The sequence below is a fragment of the Pseudochaenichthys georgianus genome, chromosome 15 (genome assembly GCF_902827115.2).
Source record: "Pseudochaenichthys georgianus chromosome 15, fPseGeo1.2, whole genome shotgun sequence".
NCBI classification, from domain to species: Eukaryota; Metazoa; Chordata; class Actinopteri; order Perciformes; family Channichthyidae; genus Pseudochaenichthys; species Pseudochaenichthys georgianus.
In genome coordinates this window covers 1,263,835-1,289,152 of record NC_047517.1, presented here as the reverse complement: position 1 = coordinate 1,289,152, position 25,318 = coordinate 1,263,835, and the positions used below count along the sequence as shown (strand labels likewise).

General features: G+C 43.9%; 1 protein-coding gene across 2 annotated transcripts in view; it reads left to right on the top strand.

Annotated features, from left to right (window-relative positions):
• slc18a2 (solute carrier family 18 member 2) overlaps window positions 1-10,808 on the top strand; it is a 52,404-nt gene extending 41,596 nt beyond the window's left edge. Inside the window, exons 10-15 of one of the 2 annotated variants that reach the window (XM_034100234.2) lie at window positions 161-239; window positions 927-978; window positions 6,915-6,978; window positions 7,066-7,185; window positions 7,429-7,562; window positions 8,222-10,808. In XM_034100234.2, the coding sequence (XP_033956125.1) occupies window positions 161-239; window positions 927-978; window positions 6,915-6,978; window positions 7,066-7,185; window positions 7,429-7,562; window positions 8,222-8,329 (557 nt within the window). In that variant the 3' untranslated portion in view covers window positions 8,330-10,808. Of the gene's footprint in view, window positions 1-160; window positions 240-926; window positions 979-6,914; window positions 7,186-7,428; window positions 7,563-8,221 lie in introns of both variants that reach the window. The other variant, XM_034100236.2, reaches the window with a different exon arrangement.
• The last annotated feature ends 14,510 nt before the right edge of the window (window positions 10,809-25,318 follow it).

Sequence of the window (25,318 nt, the reverse complement as noted above, 5' to 3'; positions counted from 1 at the left end):
TGTGTGTGTGTGTGTGTGTGTGTGTGTGTGTGTGTGTGTGTGTGTGTGTGTGTGTGTGTGGTGTGTGCGTGCGTGCGTGCGTGCGTGCGTGCGTGCGTGCGTGCGTGCGTGCGTGCGTGCGTGCGTGCGTGTGTGTGTATGTGTGTGTGTGTGTACCCAGGCGTCGCTTTCTTACCAGCATCCATCTCCTACCTTATTGGAACCTACATCTTCGGCATCTTGGCGCTCAAGATGGGGAGGTAGGGAGATACATGATCCTTATCTGTTCTCTCGGTATATATTTAATTTTCAGTTTTTTGGTGTTTGAGAGGTTGGCTTTATTGAGGCTTTTATGATACAGGAACATACAGCATTGAGGGACTTATGTATAAATAACATAGTCTTGTGAGAATATATGAATAGCTACATTAAGAACATTTAAAGACTATGAAATAAGTAAATAAAAACTTCCGCCCTTATGTGCAAAGCTAACCGGTGGTTCGTACACAATATGTTCCATATGTGTTTCCATATAAGATATTATAACAGTTGAATTTGCTTGAATTGTGGCCTATTGCCTGAAACAAAAGGGAGATTGTTTTATCAAGGTTTCCAGATAAGTCATGATAAGGATTTCCTGTTTCATTATCACCTTATTGGTATTTCCTTCTTTTCAGGAAAATATTACACCCCCTCACATTACACCCATTAGAAACATGTTTCCTCTTCAGGGACGGCCAAAAATAACAACCTTCCAAAATAACAGAAACACATTGCTTTTGGATGAACCTCGTTCATTCTTAGCTATTAAGCATTGCAATGTATGTGACATATATTTTTGAAGTATTGTTGTTATTGGTTAGGGAAAGCTGGCATAATTCTGAAAGTATTGGAACATATTAATGAAGTGTTTTAGAGAATACTGACTGTCTTTTCTCTCCTTACAGATGGCTTTGTGCTCTCATTGGAATAACAGTGGTTGGAATCAGCGTAATATGTGTAAGTATGGGCAAGACAACTACACCATTACTGTGGATTCAGACATCAACTATGGGACAATTGAGCACTGATCCATGAGGAGTTTAAAACATGAACTGAATTTTAAGATGTGGGGGTGTGCAGTGAAATCAGCCAGTAACCACAGTAAGTCATACAGGAAAGACTTTTCACTGACTATGAATCATCATCGACAGCGCTCTAAACAACCGATCTGTTTTCTTACTTTCATTGCGTCCATTGTTTTCTTTTAGTGTGTTCTCGTCTCATTTTGTATGTATGTTTTTTTGTATGCTTCTTAAAGTATTTATTTATAATTTATTCATTATTATTAAGGGTCCAAGAGTACTTACGAAAGCACTATATCAATTAAATGTAGTATTATTTCACGGTCAGGACAGTCGGTTGGCATACCAAATGCTAAGTTTCCAGCTAACACTAGCTCTAGCTTGCTAGCTTGGTTAGCATGTTGCGTTCGTATTTTCAGTTTACTTTAATATTAGTTGTGTGTAACTCTGTTAAATTCTGGCTTCTTAAGTCATTCAATCAAGCTCAATAGAAAAATGTATCATTAAAAAAATAAAGATGAGTATTCATACCAAATATGAATATACAAAAAGATACAACAAAAACGTACTACTGTAGTGCCGAGAGACGGGAGGCGGAGGCGGGGTATCAAAGGTACAAGTATTTGAATTGTATTAGACACCGAATTTATAGCATTGAAAATAATTACTTTGAAAATCATGTATCTGAATGTTTTTGCTCCGAATGTACCTATGTGAAATAAAAATGTAAAAAAGTGAAAAAAATTCGAATGTTCAAATTCAGATCCCAAAAATTAAAGTGAAAAAGATTCGACGTCAAAATATTCGGTGTATAAAATTCGATGTCCAAAATTGCGATGCAGCATCATCCAGGCTACTCAGATAGGATAAGCAATTGAGCCCTAATGCAATCAAACCGACTTCTGGCCTATCAGAGCACGGCTTTGTCAGTCATGTGATCACAACAACCCGGGAGAAAAATGACGGAGAACAGCGGGGCTCGCCGCTCGGGTAAGTAGTCAGTTTGTGCTCTTTATTTTACAAGCAGTGAGGGCTCGACAGCATTTGTATCTTACATTAGCTAGCTAAATGAGTGAAGTAGCCTTGTGCCTTTCTGTTAGCAAGCTCCGTAGTTATCATTAATTGAAGTGAATCACAACGTTACCGTGTCCTTTTGTGTGTGGGGTGTGGGGGGGTGGTTTGACGGTATGCAAAGTAACGTATCGATCACTTCGGTTAGATAAGTCAAGTAGACCATGCTACACTATGGAAAGTGTTGTTAAAGTATTTAAAGTAGACACAAGTTATATTATATCATTTGTTTTATTGTTATTACCGATGCAAGAGTTGACTTAACTGTTGTAGTACTACTAATGATTACTTTCATAATCGTTTAATGTACTGACTATTTTCTACATTAATAGATGAAGGTCTGGTTTGTTCAAACTCTCAAAATAGTAGGACACTGTCATAATTACCCAGAGTCCGAAGTGACACCTTTACAATGTTAAAGCTGTTAGATAAATGTAGTGATGTAAAAACTAAAATATTCAAGATAGTGTAGTGGAAAAGAGATAATGTTTTTTTTTAAATGTTACTAAAACAAAATCTCTTGTTTTGGACTGACAGTAATGATTCAAGAAATAGTAGATAAATAAATACGCACACATCAATCTGTGTGCATTTGTTGTGGATAGAACACAACAAATGGTGCTCTGACCTGTGCTCTGACCTCCAAACATTATAACCAGACTGTATCATTCAAACTATAAGTAACAGTTCTAGCTACTTGACTTTAGACAAACAATTCAAAAGACAAAATCAACACAATGTATTGAAAGCCCAATCTTTATTTTACGGTGCCTCTCCTTTTGTTTGTATTATTAAACCCTGTCAATCTAAAAAACTGAGCAACTCAACAGTTAACTTTATATTTCTTATTGTCCAAAGCATCTATTACACTATTTGTTCCCCTCTCATATTCACAGGATGGATGATTAGAGACTTTGGGGGAGACCTCAGCTTTATGAACGTCCTGTCTCTTGCTTTCGCCAGAGAGGACCGAGGGTCTTTCCCTGCGAGGAGGACCAGGCCTGATGGAGGAGGACCAGGCCTGAGGGAGGAGGACCAGGCCTGAGGGAGGAGGACCAGGCCTGAGGGAGGATGACCTGCACCAGCTGCACCTACAGAATTTAGCCCATGCTGGGCATAGCTGTTACCACCTGCACAGGCCTAGCCTGTCAATTAACAGATTAACATTCAGTTTAACTTATGTATATTATTTCGTTTTTATTTAAAAAAAATTGTGATGGTTCATGCTTGATAACTTTTAGTTCGTTATTCTTACTGAAAATGTTAAATTACACATTCACATCTGACTGAAGATTGGCACCATTTATTTGGGTATACCCAGTCTCTGATAGTGTTACGTTATTACTGAAATTGTATATATTTATATAAATATATACATAGGCTATATATGTGTGTGTGTGTGTGTGTGTGTGTGTGTGTGTGTGTGTGTGTGTGTGTGTGTGTGTGTGTGTGTGTGTGTGTGTGTGTGTGTGTGTGTGTGTGTGTGTGTGTGTGTGTGTGTGTGTGTGTGTGTGTGTGTGTGTGTGTGTGTGTGTGTGTGTGTGTGTGTGTGTGTGTGTGTGTGTGTGTGTGTGTGTGTGTGTGTGTGTGTGTGTGTGTGTGTGTGTCCGCATCTGTAGCCTGTTATTGTCTCATCATACCGCACTGTGAATGAATTAAAGTAAATATATAAGTCATCATGAACACATCTGTCCATCAGACAGAGGCTGCTGCCTCCTGTCATCATTAATGGACGTCTCTTTAAAATGACCGCTCAGAGGAGAGGAGTTCTCATTTCTCTAACCGCCTGCTGCTTCCCCTCCTCTCTCCTCGGTTCCCCTCCTTGGCTCCTCCGCTCGCATCTCCTGTCTGCGGGACTAAGTCTTGAGGAGGGGAATTAGTGAAATGAGAAAGGGCCGAAGTGTTTCTTAATGAATGCCCTGTACTGCTCTTAAATCTCATCACATCAGCTTTTCCTTTCCCTCTTGGATGTTCTTCTGGACCCTCAGAGAAAGAGAACATGGTGAAGCAGTCCTGTCTCTCAGGCGTGTCCTTTCCTAACAGAAATATCAAAAAACATATTATTGCAGAGCAAGTGTGTTATTTAAGAAAGAGGTGTGTTTGTTTGTTTGTTTGTTTGTTTGTTTGTTCAGGGGCTATAAATATAATGATTTTTTTATTTGCATGTGTTTTTTAAATCCAACAGTGTACTACAAAGATAATCAGATTATGAATAAACCGTTCTAAATTCATCAACATTGAAATAACTATTATTAAAATAATATTTAACTGTTATAAAAACTTAGTGCAACTGTAGAAGCTTGCTCTGTGCGGTTGTCTCACTGAAAGAATCACTTGTTTTTACAGTCAGTATGCAGCAGAGACAAAGGGTCGCAGCTCTCACTATGTTCAATAATATTTGCCTTAAATACATTGAAATGTGAAAGTTGAACAAAAAAGTTATGTTGCTTGGTAAAATATAACCTTTTGCTAAGAAAGTACACTCAACATCACTGATGTGTAGGTGATCTAGTATTCAGTCATGTTTAATGGCATGTATATCAGTGTATTAGTCATTACTTTATGCATTCTTTGTAAAGTATGAAAAAGGTGTACCTTGGAATCCGTGCTGAAGTTCTCTGCTGTTAGGAGTCCAGATCTGTCTCTCCTCCTCTGGTCCAGCCTGTCTGGATCACCTTGAGGAGACTTTGAACAAACAGATGTAAAGTTACATGCATGGCTTACAGACTTCTTTACATGCAAACAACTTTGTATCTTCTTTTAAAAACAGGTCATAATCTTATTGTTATACTTAAGAAATTGCTGGATATCACATTCCTTATACTGTATCAGTTTGAGTAGGTCCTTTTTATTTTGGATGAGTTTTTCATGAGTTTTTCATATGCCATATTCATATGCATCACACACGTAAGGGTAAGACACAAACCTATTGAACAAATGTAATGGATAAGCTTAATTTTCACTGAAGTCACAGATAACGTCATATCTAATATTTAAACAAATCATTTCCTCCTTGTCACTAAAGCATTGACTACGCTATTCATCGTCCTTAAATGCAGGAATTAAGTTACATGTTCCGTTCTACAGCCACGATAAGGCTGTTTCTCAAGTGTGAGGATAATACTATTAAAAGAGGCATTGGTAATAATAATATTAAAAACGACAATGTTTGGGTCGTTCGTCAGATAGACGGTTAGCTGCAATAAATAACTCCAGTTCAACAAACCATATTACAATATCTAAGGGAGCGTTATTTCTGGGCCATTTTGAAATGTGACGTTCATATTTTAAAGATACACACATTTCATTGTGAGGTTGATTTAATATACACTAAGCCTCTCTTCAACAATACGTTGACGTTAGCTAGTCTATTTTATGCTATAGTAGAGCATAGCGAATTTAAACGAACCTTAACAATGCATACAGTAACCTAAGTAGCAAACTAACTATCTAACGTACAAGGATGACCTTATTTTACCAACCTCGCACAGAAGCCTTTTGGTATACAGTAGCATCCCACTTAATGTTTTACACTCTTGGATGCTACGCATAGCATCGTTAGCACAGATGGAGCTACGATTGCTCAAATGCTAACCCAACTCTAAACATTCATTAACGTTAGCTTAATAAAAACACCAGTAACATAACATAAAGTACGCAGGGTTGACTTACCGAAGAAACGGCATTCATGGACGGTCTGTTTTAACTGCAGATAAATCCTATATTTGCATGACGAATAGTCCACCAGGAACCAACACAACAAACACGGCCGAGTTCAAGTAGTGTTCTCCTCATGAGCTGAGCCCCTGTAGCATCACGGAGCCAATGGAGCTAACGGAGCTAGCAGTGAGACAGAGAAGCTAGGAGCAGCAGTCCCGTTGTCATGAAGGGGGAATCTAACTATATACAGAATATGTTTTTGTGGATCCATGTTAATTTTCTGATGTTAAGTCGGACATTTTAACATAGGGTCTACGGGAATTGCTCCCATCTGCATCCATCGCCTAGTTTTCAGCATTGGGCTTCACCGCACTGTCCCCCAGAAGTCGGTTTGATTGCATTCGGGCTCGATTGCTTATCCTGTCTGAGTAGCCCTGATGATGCTGCATTTCAATTTTTGACGTCGAATTGTATACACCGAATTTTTTGACATCGAATTTTAAACACTGAAATATTTGACGTCTCATTTTTTTCACTTGAATTTTTGGGATCTGAATTTGAACATTTTTATTTCACACATTCGGAGCAAAAACAATTCAGATACATGATATTCAAAGTATTTATTTTAAATGCTATAAATTCGGTGTCTGATCAAATTCAAATACTTCTGTCTCTTGTTTGCTTCTATATACAAGCTAGACTTTATTTAGCATCTGAAAACAAATGTAAACAACTTCATGCCCGGGAAGCGAAGACCGGCAGAAACAGGAAGTCCGGTTCAATAAAATGTCGGTGCGGAACAATAGATCCGTAGTTGAATAATGTCAATCACCACACTACTACGAATATATGCCAATATATGAGCAAACTGCAGTATATTATTTTAAAGTGGAGGGCTTAGCATTTAGCATTTCCCAGGACAGGAAGTTGCTGCTCGGTTGGACCCAGTATTTTGCTCTTGATGTTTGAAGATAAAAACAAAGGTCCAGGTTCTCCAGATTATGCAGATGTATCTATCTTAGTTGTATGTCATTATAGAACTCATGCTGCCAATAGGAGACTTCCCAATGATAACAACGCTCAAAGTATCTCCAAATATCAGTGTCGTTGTTTACTCTGAAATGGGTCTGTCTGTTCTAGGTTTCATTTGCCAAAAACATCTATGGTCTGATTCTTCCTAACTTTGGACTTGGGTTTGCTATCGGTAAGTCTGCTAAATTTAGAATTACAAAGTTACAAAGTAGTATTCTCCCTGCTTTGTGTGTTAGACCTTTATTGTGGTGTGTTACAGGCATGGTGGACTCGTCTATGATGCCTATGATGGGTTACCTGGTGGACCTGCGGCATGTGTCTGTCTACGGAAGTGTGTATGCTATTGCTGATGTGGCTTTCTGCATGGGATTTGCTTTAGGTAAGGAATGACAAAACCGTAGCCATAATATCAACTATTAACTACAGGTTATGATGCCTTTAAATGAATTTCTAAAGCAATTAAATCGTCTGGTTTATCTTGTCAAGATTAAATAAAATACTGTTTTATTGTTGAGCCATCTTTCATGGTTATTACATATTACAAATATGTCAAAACAGATTTGAAAAGCAAAGTGCTCCTGACAAACAACTAAACTATGTGATCTGTCCTGGACGGTTGTAGGTCCATCTATCGGCGGAGTCATGTCTGAGAGCATCGGCTTCCCCTGGATGATGACCATCATTGGAATAGTGGATATTCTCTATGCTCCTCTTTGCATCTTCCTCAGGAATCCACCGGCACAAGAAGAGAAAATTGTAAGTTTCAAATCACACTTAAATAGAGTCAAACAAATCCTACAGGAACACAGAGAGATATTGAAGGCAAGGTGAACAAACCACCAGAATGTTGTTGGATGGATAACAAGTCGCACAACTCCCAACACTAATGTTTCTTGCATTGCCTTTTAGTCTGAATGATGCTGCAGTATCCCATATATATGAAATGTGTTCATAGAAATTGGAATTCAGTATCAAGTCATAAAAAAAGCTTTTAATTGATATATAAAAAAACAATAAATCACATAATAATCTAACAATAAGCCATATAGTAGGCTGTAACCCTTGCATTGCTTAAACAATTCTAAAAAAAAAGGACAATAGGGGACTTTGACAGATGTTGAGGCAGAAATAACACATTCCTAGTCAGTAGGGGCTTGGCCTGTGAGCAGTAGGGTCGCCGGTTCAAGTCCCCGATCAGACCTAAATATGGAGTGTGGACTGCTACTTGGAGAGATCCCAGTTCACATCCTGGGCCCTGCCTGTACTAGGAGCTGCCCAGTGCCCTCTGCTCCTAGTACTAGCATGGGTTAAATGCTGTGGTCACATTTCACTGTGTGTGCTGTGTGCATGTATGTGTGACCAAATAAAGTGGGTTTCATCCCTCCGATTCTATATATTCTATATTGTCTTTCCAGGCTATTTTGATGGACACCAACTGCTCAATGAAGACACGGTCCTACTCCACACAGGGGACGTACTATCAGGGCGACAACATGGATCCAGAATATGAGGATTATGATTAACAGGACACCAGCCATGCAGGTTAACCCTTCAGAGGATTTATTTTGTTGTACAAAAAAAGTAACAGAAGAAACAAAAACAGCAATGAAACAAACAGCCAAGATATTTCTGTGTGAATGTCCCGCGTTCAGTCTGGTCTGTGTCCTCTTAGCAGTTGTACAGGAGCAAACCAAAGTTGTTCTTGATCTGTGGTTGCAAGCGCATTGTGTGAGAGATATATTTTTAGCCAAAAGCCTTATTCAGTAGAGAGATGTGTCAAAAAGCACTTTTTAGGTAGTAGAAGGGTGCTGAGCAACAAGTACGCTTTGCTGGTTTATTTTGGATACAAATATGTGTTCATTTATTTGTAAGCCATTAAAAGTTGTGTTTGTATCTGCTGTACGTCCATGATGCTGTCTAGAGTATTATAACCAGACCTTTTGCAAGTTGGTATTATATTGGGTAATTGTGTGGTATGTCAAGAAACTGTTTGTCTAAAGTCAGGAATAATTGTTGGTCTATGGTCCATGTTTGCATTGATGCAGTTACTACCAACTGTGTAGGGAATATAGATTCATGATATCCTCCTTAGAACCGAACCTACAGAACCGTGCGTTATGGCAATGTCAGAGAAAGTAAGCTGCTGTTCACCCTGCTTTTTTATTTAATGAATCATTAATACTGTAAATACCCCAAAAGTTGACTTTATTTACCTCAGTGGCAGGGAGAATAAGTCCCACAGGAAATTAGGAAAAAGTTCTGTCATTAATAAGATGGTGCAGGTATAAGTCCTTAAACTTGTAAATAAGTTTGCAATTGACCACTTCCAGTACCCTGGTCTCTGTAGTCAATGTTTTTTCTTAACGTTGTATTGGTTAGATTGAAATAAGGTCAAGGTAAAGAGATTCTTCATTTGATTCTTTAAAATAAAACACATCAGTAAATACTCCACTGATGAATGTCTGAAGCTTCCATGTGTCATAAAAACAGCAGTTGCTAAAATGTGACGAAACTTCACCACACTAAAGATGGCCGCCTTTAGCTTAGCGGTGGTGAACGGGGCCTGCGGCAGTGATGGATTTTGTTTATAGCCTAACTTTAGCAATTTAGAGTCATGCACTGATCTATCATTTTTTAACAGAAAAACAGTTTTTGCTGGAGTGAGAATGAAACTCAGCACTTGAAACTCGACCTGCAGAGTTTTCACATTTCCCGCCTTCCTTATATATTTCAGCTCAAGAGAAATTGACAATAGCTTAACATTAATGGGGAAAAACTGAAACGGTGGAATTCATTTTTTGAATGAAAACAGTACATCTGTTAGAAAAGACCAATCTAGAGGATCAAAGTTGACATTATACTAGATTCATCATGTGGGTTTTAATTAAGGCGCTAGTTCATCAACCTACTGAGAGACTCAACATGTGTGTCCATCTGAGAGGAGGATCTAATGAGAAATAAATAAAGAGACAAAGAAAAAGTATGAAAATAGGAAACAACGTGCACATCATATGTATGCTTTTCATCTGGTATTACACCTACAATTTGGCTAATTGAAATAAACTGAAAGACACAATATTTCACAATAACTCCATTGTTGCTTTAGGCCTTCAATTGCTATACATGTATTTCCGTGTGAAAGGCAAGGCCCCATCCCACACCCTATCAAACTGAAAGCCCCAGCAAGTAGGTATCCTAAAGGCCCTGACACACCAAGCAGTCACCAGAGGACTAGCCGACGCTGAAGTCGGCTGTTGCCTGGCCGTGTTCTCCTGCGTTTTGGCCATGTGTCGCACGGGAACACACCGCACCGACTTCAGTGCATGAGTGGCAATAACTCTCCTTACCAGCAGGCGGCGGTAGTGTGTATTCGTCATTCAAAAGAGGCAACAACCGGAAGACAGAGAAGAAGAAGAGTATCTTTTCTCCGTAATATCATACAGACCGGGCCTCTCCTGGATCAAGGTGATGAGCAGGTCTTCGTTTGCATCATTCCAGATCGCCATGATGAGATGAAAATGAATAGCAGTCTGTGTGTGCCTTCTTAAATCGTTTGTTTACGTCCCTCACTTCCGCTTCGCTTCTAATGCACTGATTCGCTAGCTGAACAGCCAATCAGAGTGATTATTTGGTCTGGCAGTCCAAATAAGCCGTGTCACGGTCGACGGTGCGGGACACACCAACCTGACTACGGCGCCGCGAATGCCTGACAGCCTCTGACGGCCTCTGACTCCCAAAATCGGGTTGGTGTGTCAGGGCCTTTATACTACTCTCAGGATTAGGGTTGTTTTAAAAAAAGATAAGTCCCCAAACTACTACTGCCATCAATACCTACATAACACTGGCAATAAAGTGATGTGGTCAAGCTGTCGCCAGTCAACATTTCTCAACAGAGAATGTTCTAGTTCAGATGTGATAATCCACTTCCTACATAAATGGGGGAGCAGGGTGGGGGTCTCCACAAACCCCCCTGCCCGCCTCAAGGTCCTGGAGGCCTGTAGGTCGTTGAGAGATGGTAAATAATCCTCTCTGCAGAGCGATGATGCGCTTATACGATTATTAGTGCAATTAACAAATACAAAATTGAATTGTGGTAATCACATCAATAATCTGTGATTAATGATGATTAATCACAACATTAAAATAGTGTTATAATTGTGGGGGAAACTTCTGTAGCAATGGAGTCAGGACTCAAAGAGACACGAGGAGAGCTGGATCTTTGATGTCAAACACTGATGGTTTATTTGGAGCTTCGGCCGGAGAATTCACAAAACAAGTCGTAGGGCCAACGGTCGGACCACACGGATGAGTTGCCACAATCAATTGTGAAGAAACCGTCCTCTCGTAGAGGTGTTAACTAGTTTGGATGAGGGCAATCAATATTCTTCACTAGATTGACTAAATAGCTGGGGACACTGAATTACTTGCAGATGACGCTTATGGCCTTGAAGAATTCACACCTTGGAGTCATCAAGCCCCGAGAAGGAAGCGTTCCATACGTCCCCATAGCATAACTATCTTTGACCGAAAGATGCCCGGCCGTAAACTGGGTCTCAGGAAGCTGCTCACCAGGCCCCCAGGAAATGAGGCAAGCACATTTTTGGTGGAGGTCGGTACTACAACTGCCGTGTCAGACTGTGACATCATTTGGCCCAAAAAGAATCCCATTGACTTCAATTTGGAAAGAGACGTCTGTAAATCAGTGTACAAATAAATCAACTTCCCAGGACGAAGTCATCTAGCCCATATTAAAGTCATCAGGTCCTTAAAGTTGTGAATGCATTAAAATCCAGATCCAGAGTTATTGTCTGTTCATGTAACTGAGCCGTGACCGGATGTGACGAAGTGGATTGGAGGCGGGGCTTAAGGAAAATGCGAGTGCACTTGCTCTATGAGCCCAGATCCCCGGCTGATCTGATGTTGTTGTTCTCCAGAGGAAGGCCATTTTGGCTTCATGCGCAATTGAGAAACGTTCATAGTTATGTAAACTAACTGTGAGCGGAGACAGGCAGTTCCTCGGGCTGCCTCGTTCAGAACGCATGATCCAACAAACTATTCAGATAGGACTCTCCTTCCTATGGCTCATTCAAAAATATGATATATATTTCTCGTCTCTGTGATGCTAATTCCCAGGAACTGTACCCTGTTACTGGCTCCCCCTCAGCGTGACCGAGGTAAACAGCAGTGTGTCTCCACCTTATCTTAACAAAAGGGGCTGCGCACACAGCCGTGGGGAGCTCTGCTGTTTAACACTACAGTAGATAGGAGGAGACCACCATTCTGAAGTGTCTGTTTGTGAGGAAGTCCAATATCCAGTCATGCTCAGGTTCCTCAGTTCTCCAATCAGTCTCATGATGGAGATTTGTGTGGTTAATGCGAGGAAGATATGACCAGCATGGTGCCGCAGGGGGTGGTATCCTCAGATGTGTGAGGCTTGGGTTGATCCAGTGGTAGCAACCTCCTCTGAGGGTCTGCTGGGGGCAGGCTGGATGGTGAGGATGTTGATCGAATGATCTACCTTAATTTCAAAATATCGCACTGGAATCATTCATATTAGGCTTTTATAGACAATCATGACCATTTGTATAATAATGATGTTATCATGTTTCATATGCTTTGTCTGTCATATCAGATGACACGGACCTGAGACCTGTTGTTTACTAAAACACCAATATCCGCCTTATAGGGTCTAATAAAGCTGATGCCACTGGTTGCCTCTCGGACTCAAAGATTAAACTTTTCAAGGCCAAAGGTGTTGATCGTGTCCTTCAGTCAGATCATTAATATTTTTTTTTTTCTTTTCTACATGGATTTGGGAAAACCACAATAACAACACTGATTCTTTGGATCATTTTTTCTGTTAAGACAACTGTTTATGAGACACAGGAAAGGATATAACAAGACAGTATGTAAAACATCACTGAAGTATTTTAAATAATATGTGTTCATCATGCCTTAAAATGTTGTTGAAGTTATTGTATGAAACTCTCCCGAATGACAATGAAAGGCTTCCTCTGCTTTCAGCTGGTCAATGAATGGGAACTTTTTGGTTCTCCTGATTTGAAGTCTCTATTGCAGTGACACTTGCTACGATGTATTTTAATGTTTATTATGAAAACTGTGTCTTGTCTTTGAATAATCTCAATGGTTTATCCTCAATGGACAGTTAAACAACCCTACCATATTAGACTGAACAGCATAAGCCGTAAGGCAAGTTGTTAAATAATTATATATAGTTGATATAATATAGCTACTAAACCTTAGTAAACTTTCTTGAAAATGGACCTTCAGGGCAAATAACAGAAAATCCAGCTTTGGGATATAACCTTGTTAACACTGTTTTACTCCCTATAGATATGGAAGGTACATTTACAAAATAAATAGGTTTACTTAATACTTTAGTTAGCGCTTTCCCACTAGCCCAAACTAGTACATCAGAATTAAACCATCAGAAATATTTGTGGTTAAAATCCTGGATAACTACTGACCAGTGGTTTCAATGACGTAGGCTCGCTGCTGCATCTGTAAAACATTATGAAAACGATAGATCTTGTTCTGTGCTCATTTAAGTTGATTTTATATATTTCCCTATCAGCTAAGAGGGTGTCCAAATAGCACAGATGTATTATATGTTAACTGCAACAGTGCTTAATATAGTTAATATATTTTGGCCACATTTGTATAGCATGTGTTCATTTGGCTCCGCCCCCTGACATTGGACCCAACCAATGAGATTATTTGCCCTAATGACCTCTGATGGATGGAATGCTATTTCTGCCTCTGGTGCAGATCTGCTACTCCGAATATTTGAAAAATATATAAAAAAACTGAATGATTCTCATATGTTGAAGAACACTCCTGTAATGTGTTTCTAATGTACTGTAATGTTCACAATGCTGTGTCATATGTCGTGTTTTGGGATTTCTTCAGAAACTTGCTGATGGGCTGTGAAAACTGTATTGGATTATAGTAAAGCGTTAAAACTGGAGCAGTTTGTCATAAATGTGAAAGTGAGCGGACTGCAGGTCTTCAGTGGACATGGAGGGACGGAGGGACATGTCATATTTCTGCTTTCATTTCCTGCTGCAAAACCCTGCGCGTTACATGAGCAAAGAGAACACTTCCTGTCACGTGAAGGTTGCGAGGCGATTTGGTTTATACAGTATGGTTACTTCCCCTACTTGCCTGTTCCGCTTCTGGCAACATCACATACAGCTGTTATTTTGGCGGTTGCACTAAAGGTTAACGGCAACGGAGGTCAAAGTTCTAATAAAATTAACTTTAAGTCAGGGCTCCGTGCACATTTCGAGCTGAAATTTGAGCCGTCCCCATCCTGAATCACTGAACATGTACAGTACACACCAAGTGCTCTTCTTAAAATAGTCTTTATTTATTTTGTACAACATTTTACGAGACATTCATTTGTGTTGTAGTTTTGTGCTACAACACACTTTTGCAAACATTGACAGACATACATGTCAGCTGTGATGCTACGTGTATGTCTGTCTGTATGCCCTGTATTCATATTAACTGTGGTCTCCTCTGAAGAAGCTCTTTTACTCCTGAAAACAAATCACATATTGCTGCATTTAAAACACAATAAAGTACTGCCTCTGACAGTTTTGTAGAAGAGTAGAATTTACCTGATCGCAAAGTATAAATAGTGTCTTAGCTCCAATGACACAGTAGGCAAATCAAAAATATAGAAAAAAGACAAGAAAGATTGACCTGTAACTGTATGCCATGCTCTGTGGTGCTTTGAGGACTGCACGGTTTCGCTTTGGTTAATGTCTCCTGCTGGTGTTAATCTAATTGAATACCCATTATTGACATGTCAGTAGAACAGAGGAATAATATGTATAGAAAAGGAACAAATATCAAAGAGCTAAGAACGTGCAAGCTTTTGAGTTGAACAGAAATAGAGATGTTGATCGCTGGTGGGATGAGTTGATGTGAGATGTGGGAGCAGACACGCTGTAATCAGCCTGTCCATCTCCAGCCTGGGCTTCAATTACTTTGCAGATGCTCACACAATACCTCCTTTCCCTCTTCAGTAAGAAGCCAAACAACTGTGGCTCCGACAGGGCGCTCACCAAATCACATGGTGTTCTCTGGAAAGGGACACCTGAAGAGAAATACTATGTTCTTCTGATGCATTACATTACATGTCACTTGTTAGACGCTTTTATCCAGAGCGACTTACACACATTCAGTACTGTGGACGATCCCCACAGGAGCACTTTGGGGTGAAGTGTCTTGCCCAGGGACACAACTACATGCTGACTGCAGTGGGACTCGAACTTGTTATCCCCTGATTCGAAGTCTAGCACACTACCCACTGAGCCACAGCCTCCCTCGCAAATACATGTTTAAAAAAAAGTTGGATATTTTAGACAAAGTTACATCCAGTTCAGAACCAACAGTGGATCACTGTCACTGTGAAATAAAATGTCATTGAAATCTGTATTTCACATACAGTATATTTCTCTGTCCGAATGTACGGTGGCTAGAGGTGCAAAACACTTACACTCTGCACTATCAAATACGATGCAAATACAAAAACACAAATGTAGCAAAACATATGAAGAAACATCTTCATAAACTTGATGAAACATGTGCAGTGTTTACTAAAAGCACTGCATAAACAAAACACTGAAAACACAAAGCAGTGCAAGAAGCTCAAAACACAACGGAGACCAGGGAACACTAAAAAGTGACGACTCAGCTGGACCGGAGCGCTCGGGGTTATACAGTTGGCCAACTGTCACTGTTGGCATGGATAATTATGGAGCTATATCAGGGTCATACGTTTTGCCAGAGGGAGGCCTGTCACTCAGGATGCCAAACTACTCTTTGGTAAGCCCCGCCCCCCAAGCAACATCAGGGCCAAAAGTTTGAAAGCGAAAAAAAAGAAGTGAAAAACGAGCTGAAGGCGGGGGAAAAAAAGTGAAACCTGAAAAAACAAGATTTGAAACTGAAACAATTATTATTTTGAATCTGAAAACGTGAAATCTGCAATTTCTGAATATTCAAATATCAAAATATGTATAAAAGTGAAATATGAAAATAAATATTTTATTCAAAAAGAATTGCTGAACTGAATCAAAATAATATTCAACCTGAACAATTATTTCAAATACTTATTTTTAGTTTGAATACATCATTGTATTTTTCAAAGTTCAGGATAAAATAAATTGTATATTTTTGAATGATAAAAATGTATGACCATGATATAGCTCTATAGATAATCTGCTTTATAATTGTGTGACAAGCGTTTTTTCAGTATATTTGAAATGACTAGGTGAGCAACGTTAGCTTACCTTACAGCAGATCTAGAGCAATATCAAAAGGAATCATGAGATGACTTGATGATTGTTAAAATAAGCCGATGAAATGTATATTTTCAAAAACACTGATTTAGGCCAACTTTACAATCCCCACACGTCACCAAGCGCTCCGGTCCCAGCTGTGTGTGCGTCACACATACAAAATACATTTTTTTGTACCCTGGTTTCCGTTGTGTTTTGAGCTTCTTGCAGCCTTTTGTATTCGCAGCGTTTGGTTTATGAGGCGTTCCTAGATTAGATTCAGATTAGATTCGTTTATTGTCACTACACAGAATAATACAACGATCTAGTAAACACTGCACGTTTCCTCAAGGTGTTAAATGTTTTCTAAATGCTGTGAATGTTTCATGTGTTTTGGCAGATTTGTGTTATCATGTCTGCATAGTTTTTGAGTGCAGCTTGTTCTCCTGATGGAAGTGTTTGGGGCCGTTGTAGCTTGTTTGCCCCTGTCAGCCAAATGTCACACTTGACTTATTCTCACCGTGCATTAGGATACAGCTGGTGTGGTGATACAGTATGTCTGCTTCATGTTTCTTACAGTGCTGGTTTCAGTCAGAACACCGGGTATCCTATTGTTGGTTTTGGGTGTTTCATGGAATTTTGTTTATGAAGAATGTTATGACCGGCCCGTAGACGTTCGAGGGTTCCAAAAACCACGGCACTTTTATTGTGGCAATTCCAAAAACAACACTGGGAATATGAGAGGATGGGCGAGAAAGGATCCCGGCGAGAGTCTTCCTGCAGCAGGCTTGGAGAGATTCACGAAGGCCATGTGACTGGCAGCTGGGTTTAAGTAGCACCTCGGCTCCGGCCAGGTGTCCCCGGTCATGCTGATTGGCCTCTTCAGCTCCACCCCCATCGCAGGACCTGCAACACAACCTGCACACTCACAGGCCCCAGGCTCTGGGGCCGTCACAAGAACGTTGGGTTACGTATTGTAACCCTTGTATATTAGCCAGAGTCCTGCACGGGTCTGATTTTCAAGACCCGCTCCCGCCCCACACACCCGCGACGTGCAATACCGAACCCCCCCGCTACCCGCACATATTGCCATATGGTTCCGCAACCCGACCCGACCCGTCGGCACAAGATCCGCGACCCGACCCGAACCCGCATAGCCTATATATGAGCAGTGAAAACGTGCAATTATTAACACACGCAGTTGCATATTTGTCTCAAAAAGCGTGGGATGTTGGTTATTTTCTCCATCTAGGAACCAAAAGCCTCCAGACGCTGGGTTTCGCTCTTGAGGAAGTGTTATTGAAAATGCTGTATTCTCCGCTAGAGAGCTTCACCTCAGCCATTTCGAATGTGGCGCGCTCAGCAGCAGATTGATGCGCTGCAGAGGTTATGATTATGGCACGGTCCCGCGGGGGAGAGGGTCTGAGGATTTAAAACATTAACTAAATTATCATTATTTCAATATATTTATTATGCAACACCCGCGACCCGACCCGCATCATCTTTGTTTTAACCCAGAACCGAACCTGGAAAAAAAAGCGTTTGGAAAAATACCACCCGCGAATCACCTTTTTTGCGGGTCACCCGTCGGGTACCCGTGGGTACCCGACCCGATGCAGGACTCTGATTATTAGCACAGGCGGAGCCCTCTTACTGGACTCTATGGGGACTACCTTATCATGCAAGCATTCACCTACTGAGATTTCTATGGACATAGCCGGCCCGGGGCGGCCTACCTAATGCGTGCGCATCTCACTTCCGTATAAAAGAGGAGGCCTCGCCTCCTGACCACCATCCTACACCACTCTTCAGCGAGCGGTATAGCACAGACAGTGCCCCAAGTTAGAGGGCTCCGCCTGTGCTAATATGAACAAGGGTTTACAATACGTAACCCGACATTATATCTCTCACGTGCTCTCTACTGGACTCTATGGGTACAGTGGGCGGAGCCCCGATGTATGCACGCACTGTCGTCCAGCACACCGTTCCACCTCACTGTCCCTGACCGGCTTTAGCAGCCACTGCGCCTCACTCACCTCTCCCTCGGTTGTAACCGTGGAGAAGTCTGGGCTGCGGCCGATAGAGCACACCCTGACGCGCTTGCCTCGCGAAAAAAAGTGTGCTCGAAAAAAACAGTGCTGAGGGCTCCCCTGCGTCCACCTATAGGCAGACAGGGGGAAAACACAGCCCTGTATGGGTTCACTATGCACTCTCCCTCCTGAGTCCCTAACGAGCACGGGGAGAATGCAAGTGCCCCGCTCAAACACTGACCCTGTGCAGAGTGTGTAGGGACTATAGTATGGAGGGCTCTCCCCCTCCTGCTCCCAGGCAGGCGAGGGGAGCCCTCCAGGGCCCAGAGCACCCCACGTTCCCCGCGACCCTCCAGGGGTCCGGAGAAACGTAAGGGCATTTTACGCCCGGGGAGAGGGTCAGATGCCCACTGACCAACAGCCCCCCCACTCCTCACCAGTCCTGTGTTGCAAGCACAGACGTTGAGAAAGAGCCAGACATGTCCAAGAGATAACACTTTATGAAGGGGCCTGGCGTTGACCAAGACGCCGCCGTGCATATATCCTCCACACTCACACCGTTGAATAAGGCTGTTGATGCAGCCACAGCTCGTGTGGAGTGCGTACGGACCCCCGTGGGACAGGCTCTCCCTGCCTGCTCGTAGGCGTGTGCAATGCCTTCGCAAAGCCAGCCTGCCAGGCGTTTCTTGGACAGAGCTTTTCCTGTCACTCCGCCCTCGAAGCACACAAACAGCTGTTCAGGGCGTCTCAGGGTAGCCGTGCGCTCTACATAACATGCTAACGCGCACCGGGCAGAGGAGGTGCAGTTTAGCTTCCCTGGCCCCACCATGGGGTGGAAGACTAAATCCCCCCAACTGAATAACCCTCGACCTGAACGCACTCCTTAGGTTCTTGGGCACAAAGGAGGGGTTCGGTCTGAGTGTCTCGCCGCTCCGGTCACCCCGAATCTGTAAACAGCTCGGGTGCACCGACAGAGCGGTTAACTCGGACACTCTTTTGGCTGACGTTAAGGCAAGAAGCAAAGCTGTTTTCCACGACAATGCTTTCAGAGAGGAGAGCTCCAGAGGCTCAAACGGCCCCGAGGCCAGTGCCTCGAGCACTAGGGGCAGGTCCCACTGTGGGGTGGAGGCGTGCACTACTGGGCGCAGCCTCCTGACCCCCTGTAAAAACCGCAACATCAGTGGATGAGAAAAGGCTGACCTGCCGTTGAATCCCTCATGGCAGGACGAGATGGCTGCTGCATACACTTTTATAGTAGAATGAGCAAGCCCTCTGTCCACCAGTAACTGTAAGAAGGACAAAATAGAGCCTAACTCACAAGATAGGGGCTCTATTCTCCGCTCCTCACACCATTGCTGGAATCCTAGCCACTTCGGCCTGTAACAGGCTGTGGTGGATCCCGCTCTAGCTGCCTGGATAGACAATCCACCCTGTCTCTCAGCCTGTCCCTCTCAGGAGCCAAGCCTGGAGAGGACGGCCCAGAGTGGGTAACGCCCCGATTGCACCTGCCTCTCGAGACATCGCCCCCCAGAACTGGGGAACCGCCCAGGGCTGGCCCACCTTCATCTGTGTCATCTCTGAGTACCACGGAGCCCCGACGCGATCCGGCGCTACCAGGATGACTGCCAAACGTTCTCGCCTCACTCTCCTCAGGAGAGGGAGAATGAGACGCAACGGTGGAAAGGCGTAGAGCAGCTTCCTTGGCCATGGCTCGTGTGCAAAGGCGTCCACCCCCAAGGGTGGGTCGTCGCTCAGGGCCACGGAGAACCACAGGGCACAGTGGCCGTTGCGCCGGCTGGCGAACAGATCCACTTCCGCTCTCCCGAACTGGGCCCAGATCTGCTTCACCATCTCTGGGTGAAGCACCCACTCGCCTGGCAGGGGGCCGCCCCTCAACATGAGGTCGGTCCCCCTGTTCTCCAGTCCCGGGATATGGAGGGCTCTCAGGGCTAACACCACCTCTGATGCCCATAACCACAGCCTCTCCGCTGTGGTCAACAAGGCGGCGGAGCGGACTCCGCTCTGCCTGTTGATATAAGCCACTGTGGTGCTGTTGTCGCTCCTGACCAGTACATGCCTCCCTTGAATTAGGGGCCTGAAATGCTGGAGGACTAACACTACCGCCCGTAGCTCTGGGAGGTTGCTGTATCGTGTTTCCGTTAGAGACCAGCGCACACCTATAGCCCTCTTCAGGCAGGTCCCTCCCCATCCTGTTCCCGTGAACACTGTGATGTAGGAGGTCACCCGTCCCAGTTGAGACCCCCTCCGAGGCGCCCGGGAGACCCCCAGAACCGGAGGTTGCCCTCCACTGAGGGGGGGATGGTCACCAGCCGCTGTTTGTGCCTCTTGAGATCCAAACGCAGGCTGGAGAACCACCTCTGAGTCTGCAGGCGGCGCATATGCAGTAACCCCTGCGGGACCACAACGTGAGCAGCCGCCATGAGACTCAAAGTCTGCATGACAGTTAAAGCTGTCACTGTCGCCCCCTGTCGCAGCCTGTGCACCGCCCGGAGAAGGGACGCACTTCTGCTCCCTGACAGGGTGGCGCCTGCATCGAACACCACTCCCTACTACAACGCCTGTTGGTGAGGTACGGGGGTGCTCTTTTTTCAATTGATCGCAAAGCCCAACTTGGTTAGGTGTGTGATCAATTGTGCTGTGCAAAGCATTGCCTGTTCCCTGGACCCGGCCATGACTATGAGGTCGCCTGGGTAAAAGAAAAACTCTCCACATGAAAGTACGGGTCTTTCAGGTCGATGGTGGTCAACCAATCGCCCGGTTTGCACAAGCCCCATTAACTGTTTTTATAGTTAACATGCAGAATTTTCTGCAGGCAATGTAGCGATTCGGGCTGCTGAGATCTAGAATAGATCTGAATTCTCCTGTCTTCCTGATAACCAGGAAGTACATGGAATAAAGACCATTTTCTCTGTGCTGAGGGTGCACAACAGACACAGCCTGTTTCTGCACCAGAGCCTGAATCTTTGCTGAGAGGAAACCAATCTCCTCCTGGGAAGACAGATTTCCTCTCGCATGCCCATAAAAGGAGGTGGGACGCTGCAAAACTGGAGTGAATAGCCCCGTTTCAGCGTCCTGTCCGTCTACTTTGATAGTAGGCCTACACAGCTGAGTTTCAATTCCCCATAACATTGTGTTAATGGAAAGCCCTCCGCTGTGGGGCCGCAGCTACTGTGGTACTCTCTGGTGACCCGTTCTGCCGCAAAACTCCCTGTGAAGGGAAGATTTGCCCATGGAGGGTTGACACAGAAAGGGCCGATTATTCACTGAGGTCCCTGAACGCACCGCCGTGCGCTCCACCATAATGCTGTTTTTACCACTACGGTAAACAGCATTTAATCGGAGTCTTTATAGGCGTAGTGTGTTCTACTGAGGTCCCTGAACGCACCGCCACGCGCTCTTGTGTGAGTGCGGGCTCCGCCATAATGCAGCCTTAAAGTTTACCACTATGGAAAACTGCATTAATTGGAGTCTTTGCTCTAGGCGTAGTGTGTTCTCTGACAGCAATACGCCGGCCATAATGTCCCTGCACCCGCATAGCGCTCTCCTTTAGATAGCACTCCCTGCGGTTCATCCCTCTCATCTGCGCACGCCCCTAGCCACCTCCTCTACAGGAGCTACAGCTGGGGCAGCGAATGGGGAATTTGTACGGTTAACATTGTGTGTAAGTGTAGCATTTGTGGAAACAAAAGACACTCAGATTTGGATACAGATCAACCTCATTCTTGTTAGAAAACGTAGTGATCTGTGCATTATACAGGGAGGAGGCGGGATTCGCCCTCTCGTCCCGGGCGGAGAGATGTTCTCCCCCCGCCAGGCCAGTCAGATCCGTGAAGACGGGGCAGCCCGTCCCCGTGAGTGCCGGCACGCCGGTTCCACGGGGTGGGCTGAAGAGGTGGAGGGCGCCGCGGGCACGAGATCTCCGTGCCGGCACCTCTCCCTTCGTCTCACCGTCGCGCTGCGCTCCCTCGTCTGCAGAAAAGCCTGTGGAGGAGCGCGCACTGCGGTGACTCTTCTCTCTACTGAGGTCTTTGAACGCACCGCAGACCGCCCTCAGGGAGGGGGGCCGCGCGTGCCGTCACAATGCCGTCTCTTCGAAACGGACATTATGGGAAAAAGTGAATTGTGGAGAGAGATTAATCTTACTCTGGATAAATGCACTCGTTCTCACTGAATGCATTTTTCCCACACACACACATCACTCTAGAACTAGAGTTTACAACGTAAACCACCGTTCCCCTGCGGAGGTCCCTGAACGCACCGCGCCACTTACGGCGATTTCTCGCGCCCAAGGCGACCAACAACCAATCAGGAATCTCCCGCCGCCCCCGGCATACAAAGCAAAAAAAAAGCCCGCTTCTTCTCCACTATTGCCAAAATGGATGCCGGTTTTGTAGCAAGGGTAGCGTTGGTTTATGCAATGTCTCGCAGGAGGCCAACATATTGTGCGTCGCTGTTGGGTACATCCGATACTCAGAACATGTCTGCAACGGGGGGAATACCACGTTCTGATCCAAGAGCTCCGCCTGGATGGTGTACTGTTTCAGCAGTACTTCAGGAGGAGCAAAGACTGTTCAACGAGTTTGCTCGGTAAAGTCGGTCCACTGATTTCAAAGGCAGACACCCACAGCGTTTGTCAATCGGACCCGCCGAGCGACTCGCCATCTGCCTACGGTACGTTTTGTGTATTTCTACTTCTTTAATATGACTCTGTAATATAAAGAGAGAGAATGCATGCCATGGATGAATGAAGTCTGTGATTTAGTTCAGATGGATGACATTAATTAAGATAGCTAGGTAAACGCAGTATTGCTCCCCTGTGTGTGTGTGTGTGTGTGGTGGTGTGTGTGTGGTGTGTGTGTGTGTGTGTGTGTGTGTGTGTGTGTGTGTTGTGTGTGTGTGTGTGTGTGTGTGTGTGTGTGTGTGTGTGTGTGTGTGTGTGTGTGTGTGTGTGTGTGTGTGTGTGTGTGTGTGTGTGCTGTGTGTGTAGTGTCTGGGGTGTGTGGGGGGGGGGATCTGTGTCTGCATGGCGTATGACATTTGTTTTTTTTTAAATCATGTATACTTTTTCTCAGGTACCTGGCAACCGGTGACTTCTGCTCTATCTGAATGAGGAGGGTGTAGTGTCATGGCAGCAGAACGTGGTGGAAGGTCCTATCTGAATGAGGAGGGTGTAGTGTCATGGCAGCAGAACGTGGGTGTAGGTCCTATCTGAATGAGGAGGGTGTAGTGTCATGGCAGCAGAACGTGGTGTAGGTCCTATCTGAATGAGGAGGGTGTAGTGTCATGGCAGCAGAACGTGGTGTAGGGTCATGGCTCCTCCAAACCAAAAGCTCTTTTAAGAGCTACCCATTTTCTTTAAAGAGCAAATATTCCAAATGAGCCATTTTAAAACCAAACATTCCTAATAAACATGTTTCTTGAATTTATATTATGATATGACTAACAACCTTTTTCTTTCAGCCCTGTTTTTACTGATAAACCACTCATAATTTCAACAGGTTTTCACTGAACAATTACAGAAGAAAGCACATTATATATACCGACATACATGAAGCTTCTGGTATGTTGCAACTGACAACCACATGAACAAGTGAAGACACAGTGTAGCCATAACATACTTGAAATAATGTTTTATTGGTAATGTTGTAAGTGAAGTGTGTGTGATGTGTGATGAGTGTAAAAAAAATGTAATGTGGATCAGTATGTGTGAAAAAATTATTAAATTATAAATTGTCCTGGTCCACGTCAAAATTAACTGGTGTATCCCGAGGCGGACTCTTGCCCTCTGTCCCCTTGTCAATCAGCCTCATGTTGGGGCTCTTAAAAAACTGCAAGTCCTCGTCCTCCTCCACCACTGGTGGGGTTGGCTGGGCAATTGCTGGGTAATTGCAGACAGCAGACTTTGTTCGAACGGGGACATCTCCCTCTCCTTCCCCGTGTTTTGCCCCGGACCTCAGCATTCTCCTCCTGGCTGGCTGCTGCGGGCTGACTGGTGGACTGGCTGGTGGACTGACTGGCGGGCTGGCTGGCGGACTGGCTGGTGGACTGGCTGGTGGACTGGCTGGTGGACTGGCTGGCTGACTGGCTGGCTGGCTCACTCTCTACCTGGCTCTCTTCCTCTGCCACCAGGGTGGATGGAGGCAGGGTCTGCCGGGGGACATTGCTGGACGTCTCACGGTCTATGATGAATGGGGTTAAAAACCCCATCACTGCCATGAAACACCAGGGCTTGAACCCCCTGCAGACCCAGCCCCGCTTCTTTTTGCCTCCTTCTCCATATTCTTCTCCTTGCAGAACCTGTCCCTCAGAGTCTTCCATCTCTTTTTGCACACATCCTCTAATAAAATGAAATGAAATAATAAAGTTAATAAATAATAAAGTTAATTTCTTGAATTTACTAAATTATTCCTCCATTAATGAATGCTATTTTATGCTACATTCCATGCTGGCTAAATATACTGTCTATGCTTGATAGCTGTGCATGTATTATGTTATGTTATATATTATGCTTATACTTATTATATTATATATATTGTTTTTTTTATTTTTTATTATTATATTAATATATATTATATGTTATGCTACATTACTAGCTGTCCATTCAATGTTAAAACGAAGTAAACTGGATATAAACTCCCCAAACAGTTGAAAACCTACCAGTTTCACCAACTGTCTCTGCCACCTCCCGCCATGCCTGGTTCCTCCGGTTTAGGTCCCGGTAGGTGAACAGAGTACAGTCATACAAGACTGGGACATTTGCCACGGCAATGATTAATTTATCCTCCATTTTATGACATATGGAAAATAGTCAAGACCTGCGGTATCAGCATACACGCGGTTTGATCTGCTAGTGCTTGTACTGGCGGGAATTGCATAAACGGGATTTGATTGGCTAATGCCAAGCATCGAGCCTCAAAAGTTGAACATTGTTCAACTTTTGATGCCGATAGATGCTCGTGATGCTTGCAAAGCCATGCCATGCTCCCCACAATGCAGTTCGGCGAAGATTCAAAATCTTCTACGTCACCCCATTCAAATGAATGGGCGAAGCGTGTGAAAGCATTTTTCGATGCCTGTAGTGTAGACAGGGTGTCACGAGGGCCGCGCGCCCACGTATTAACCCAGAAAGAGTACAGCCCTGGGCGGTGGACTT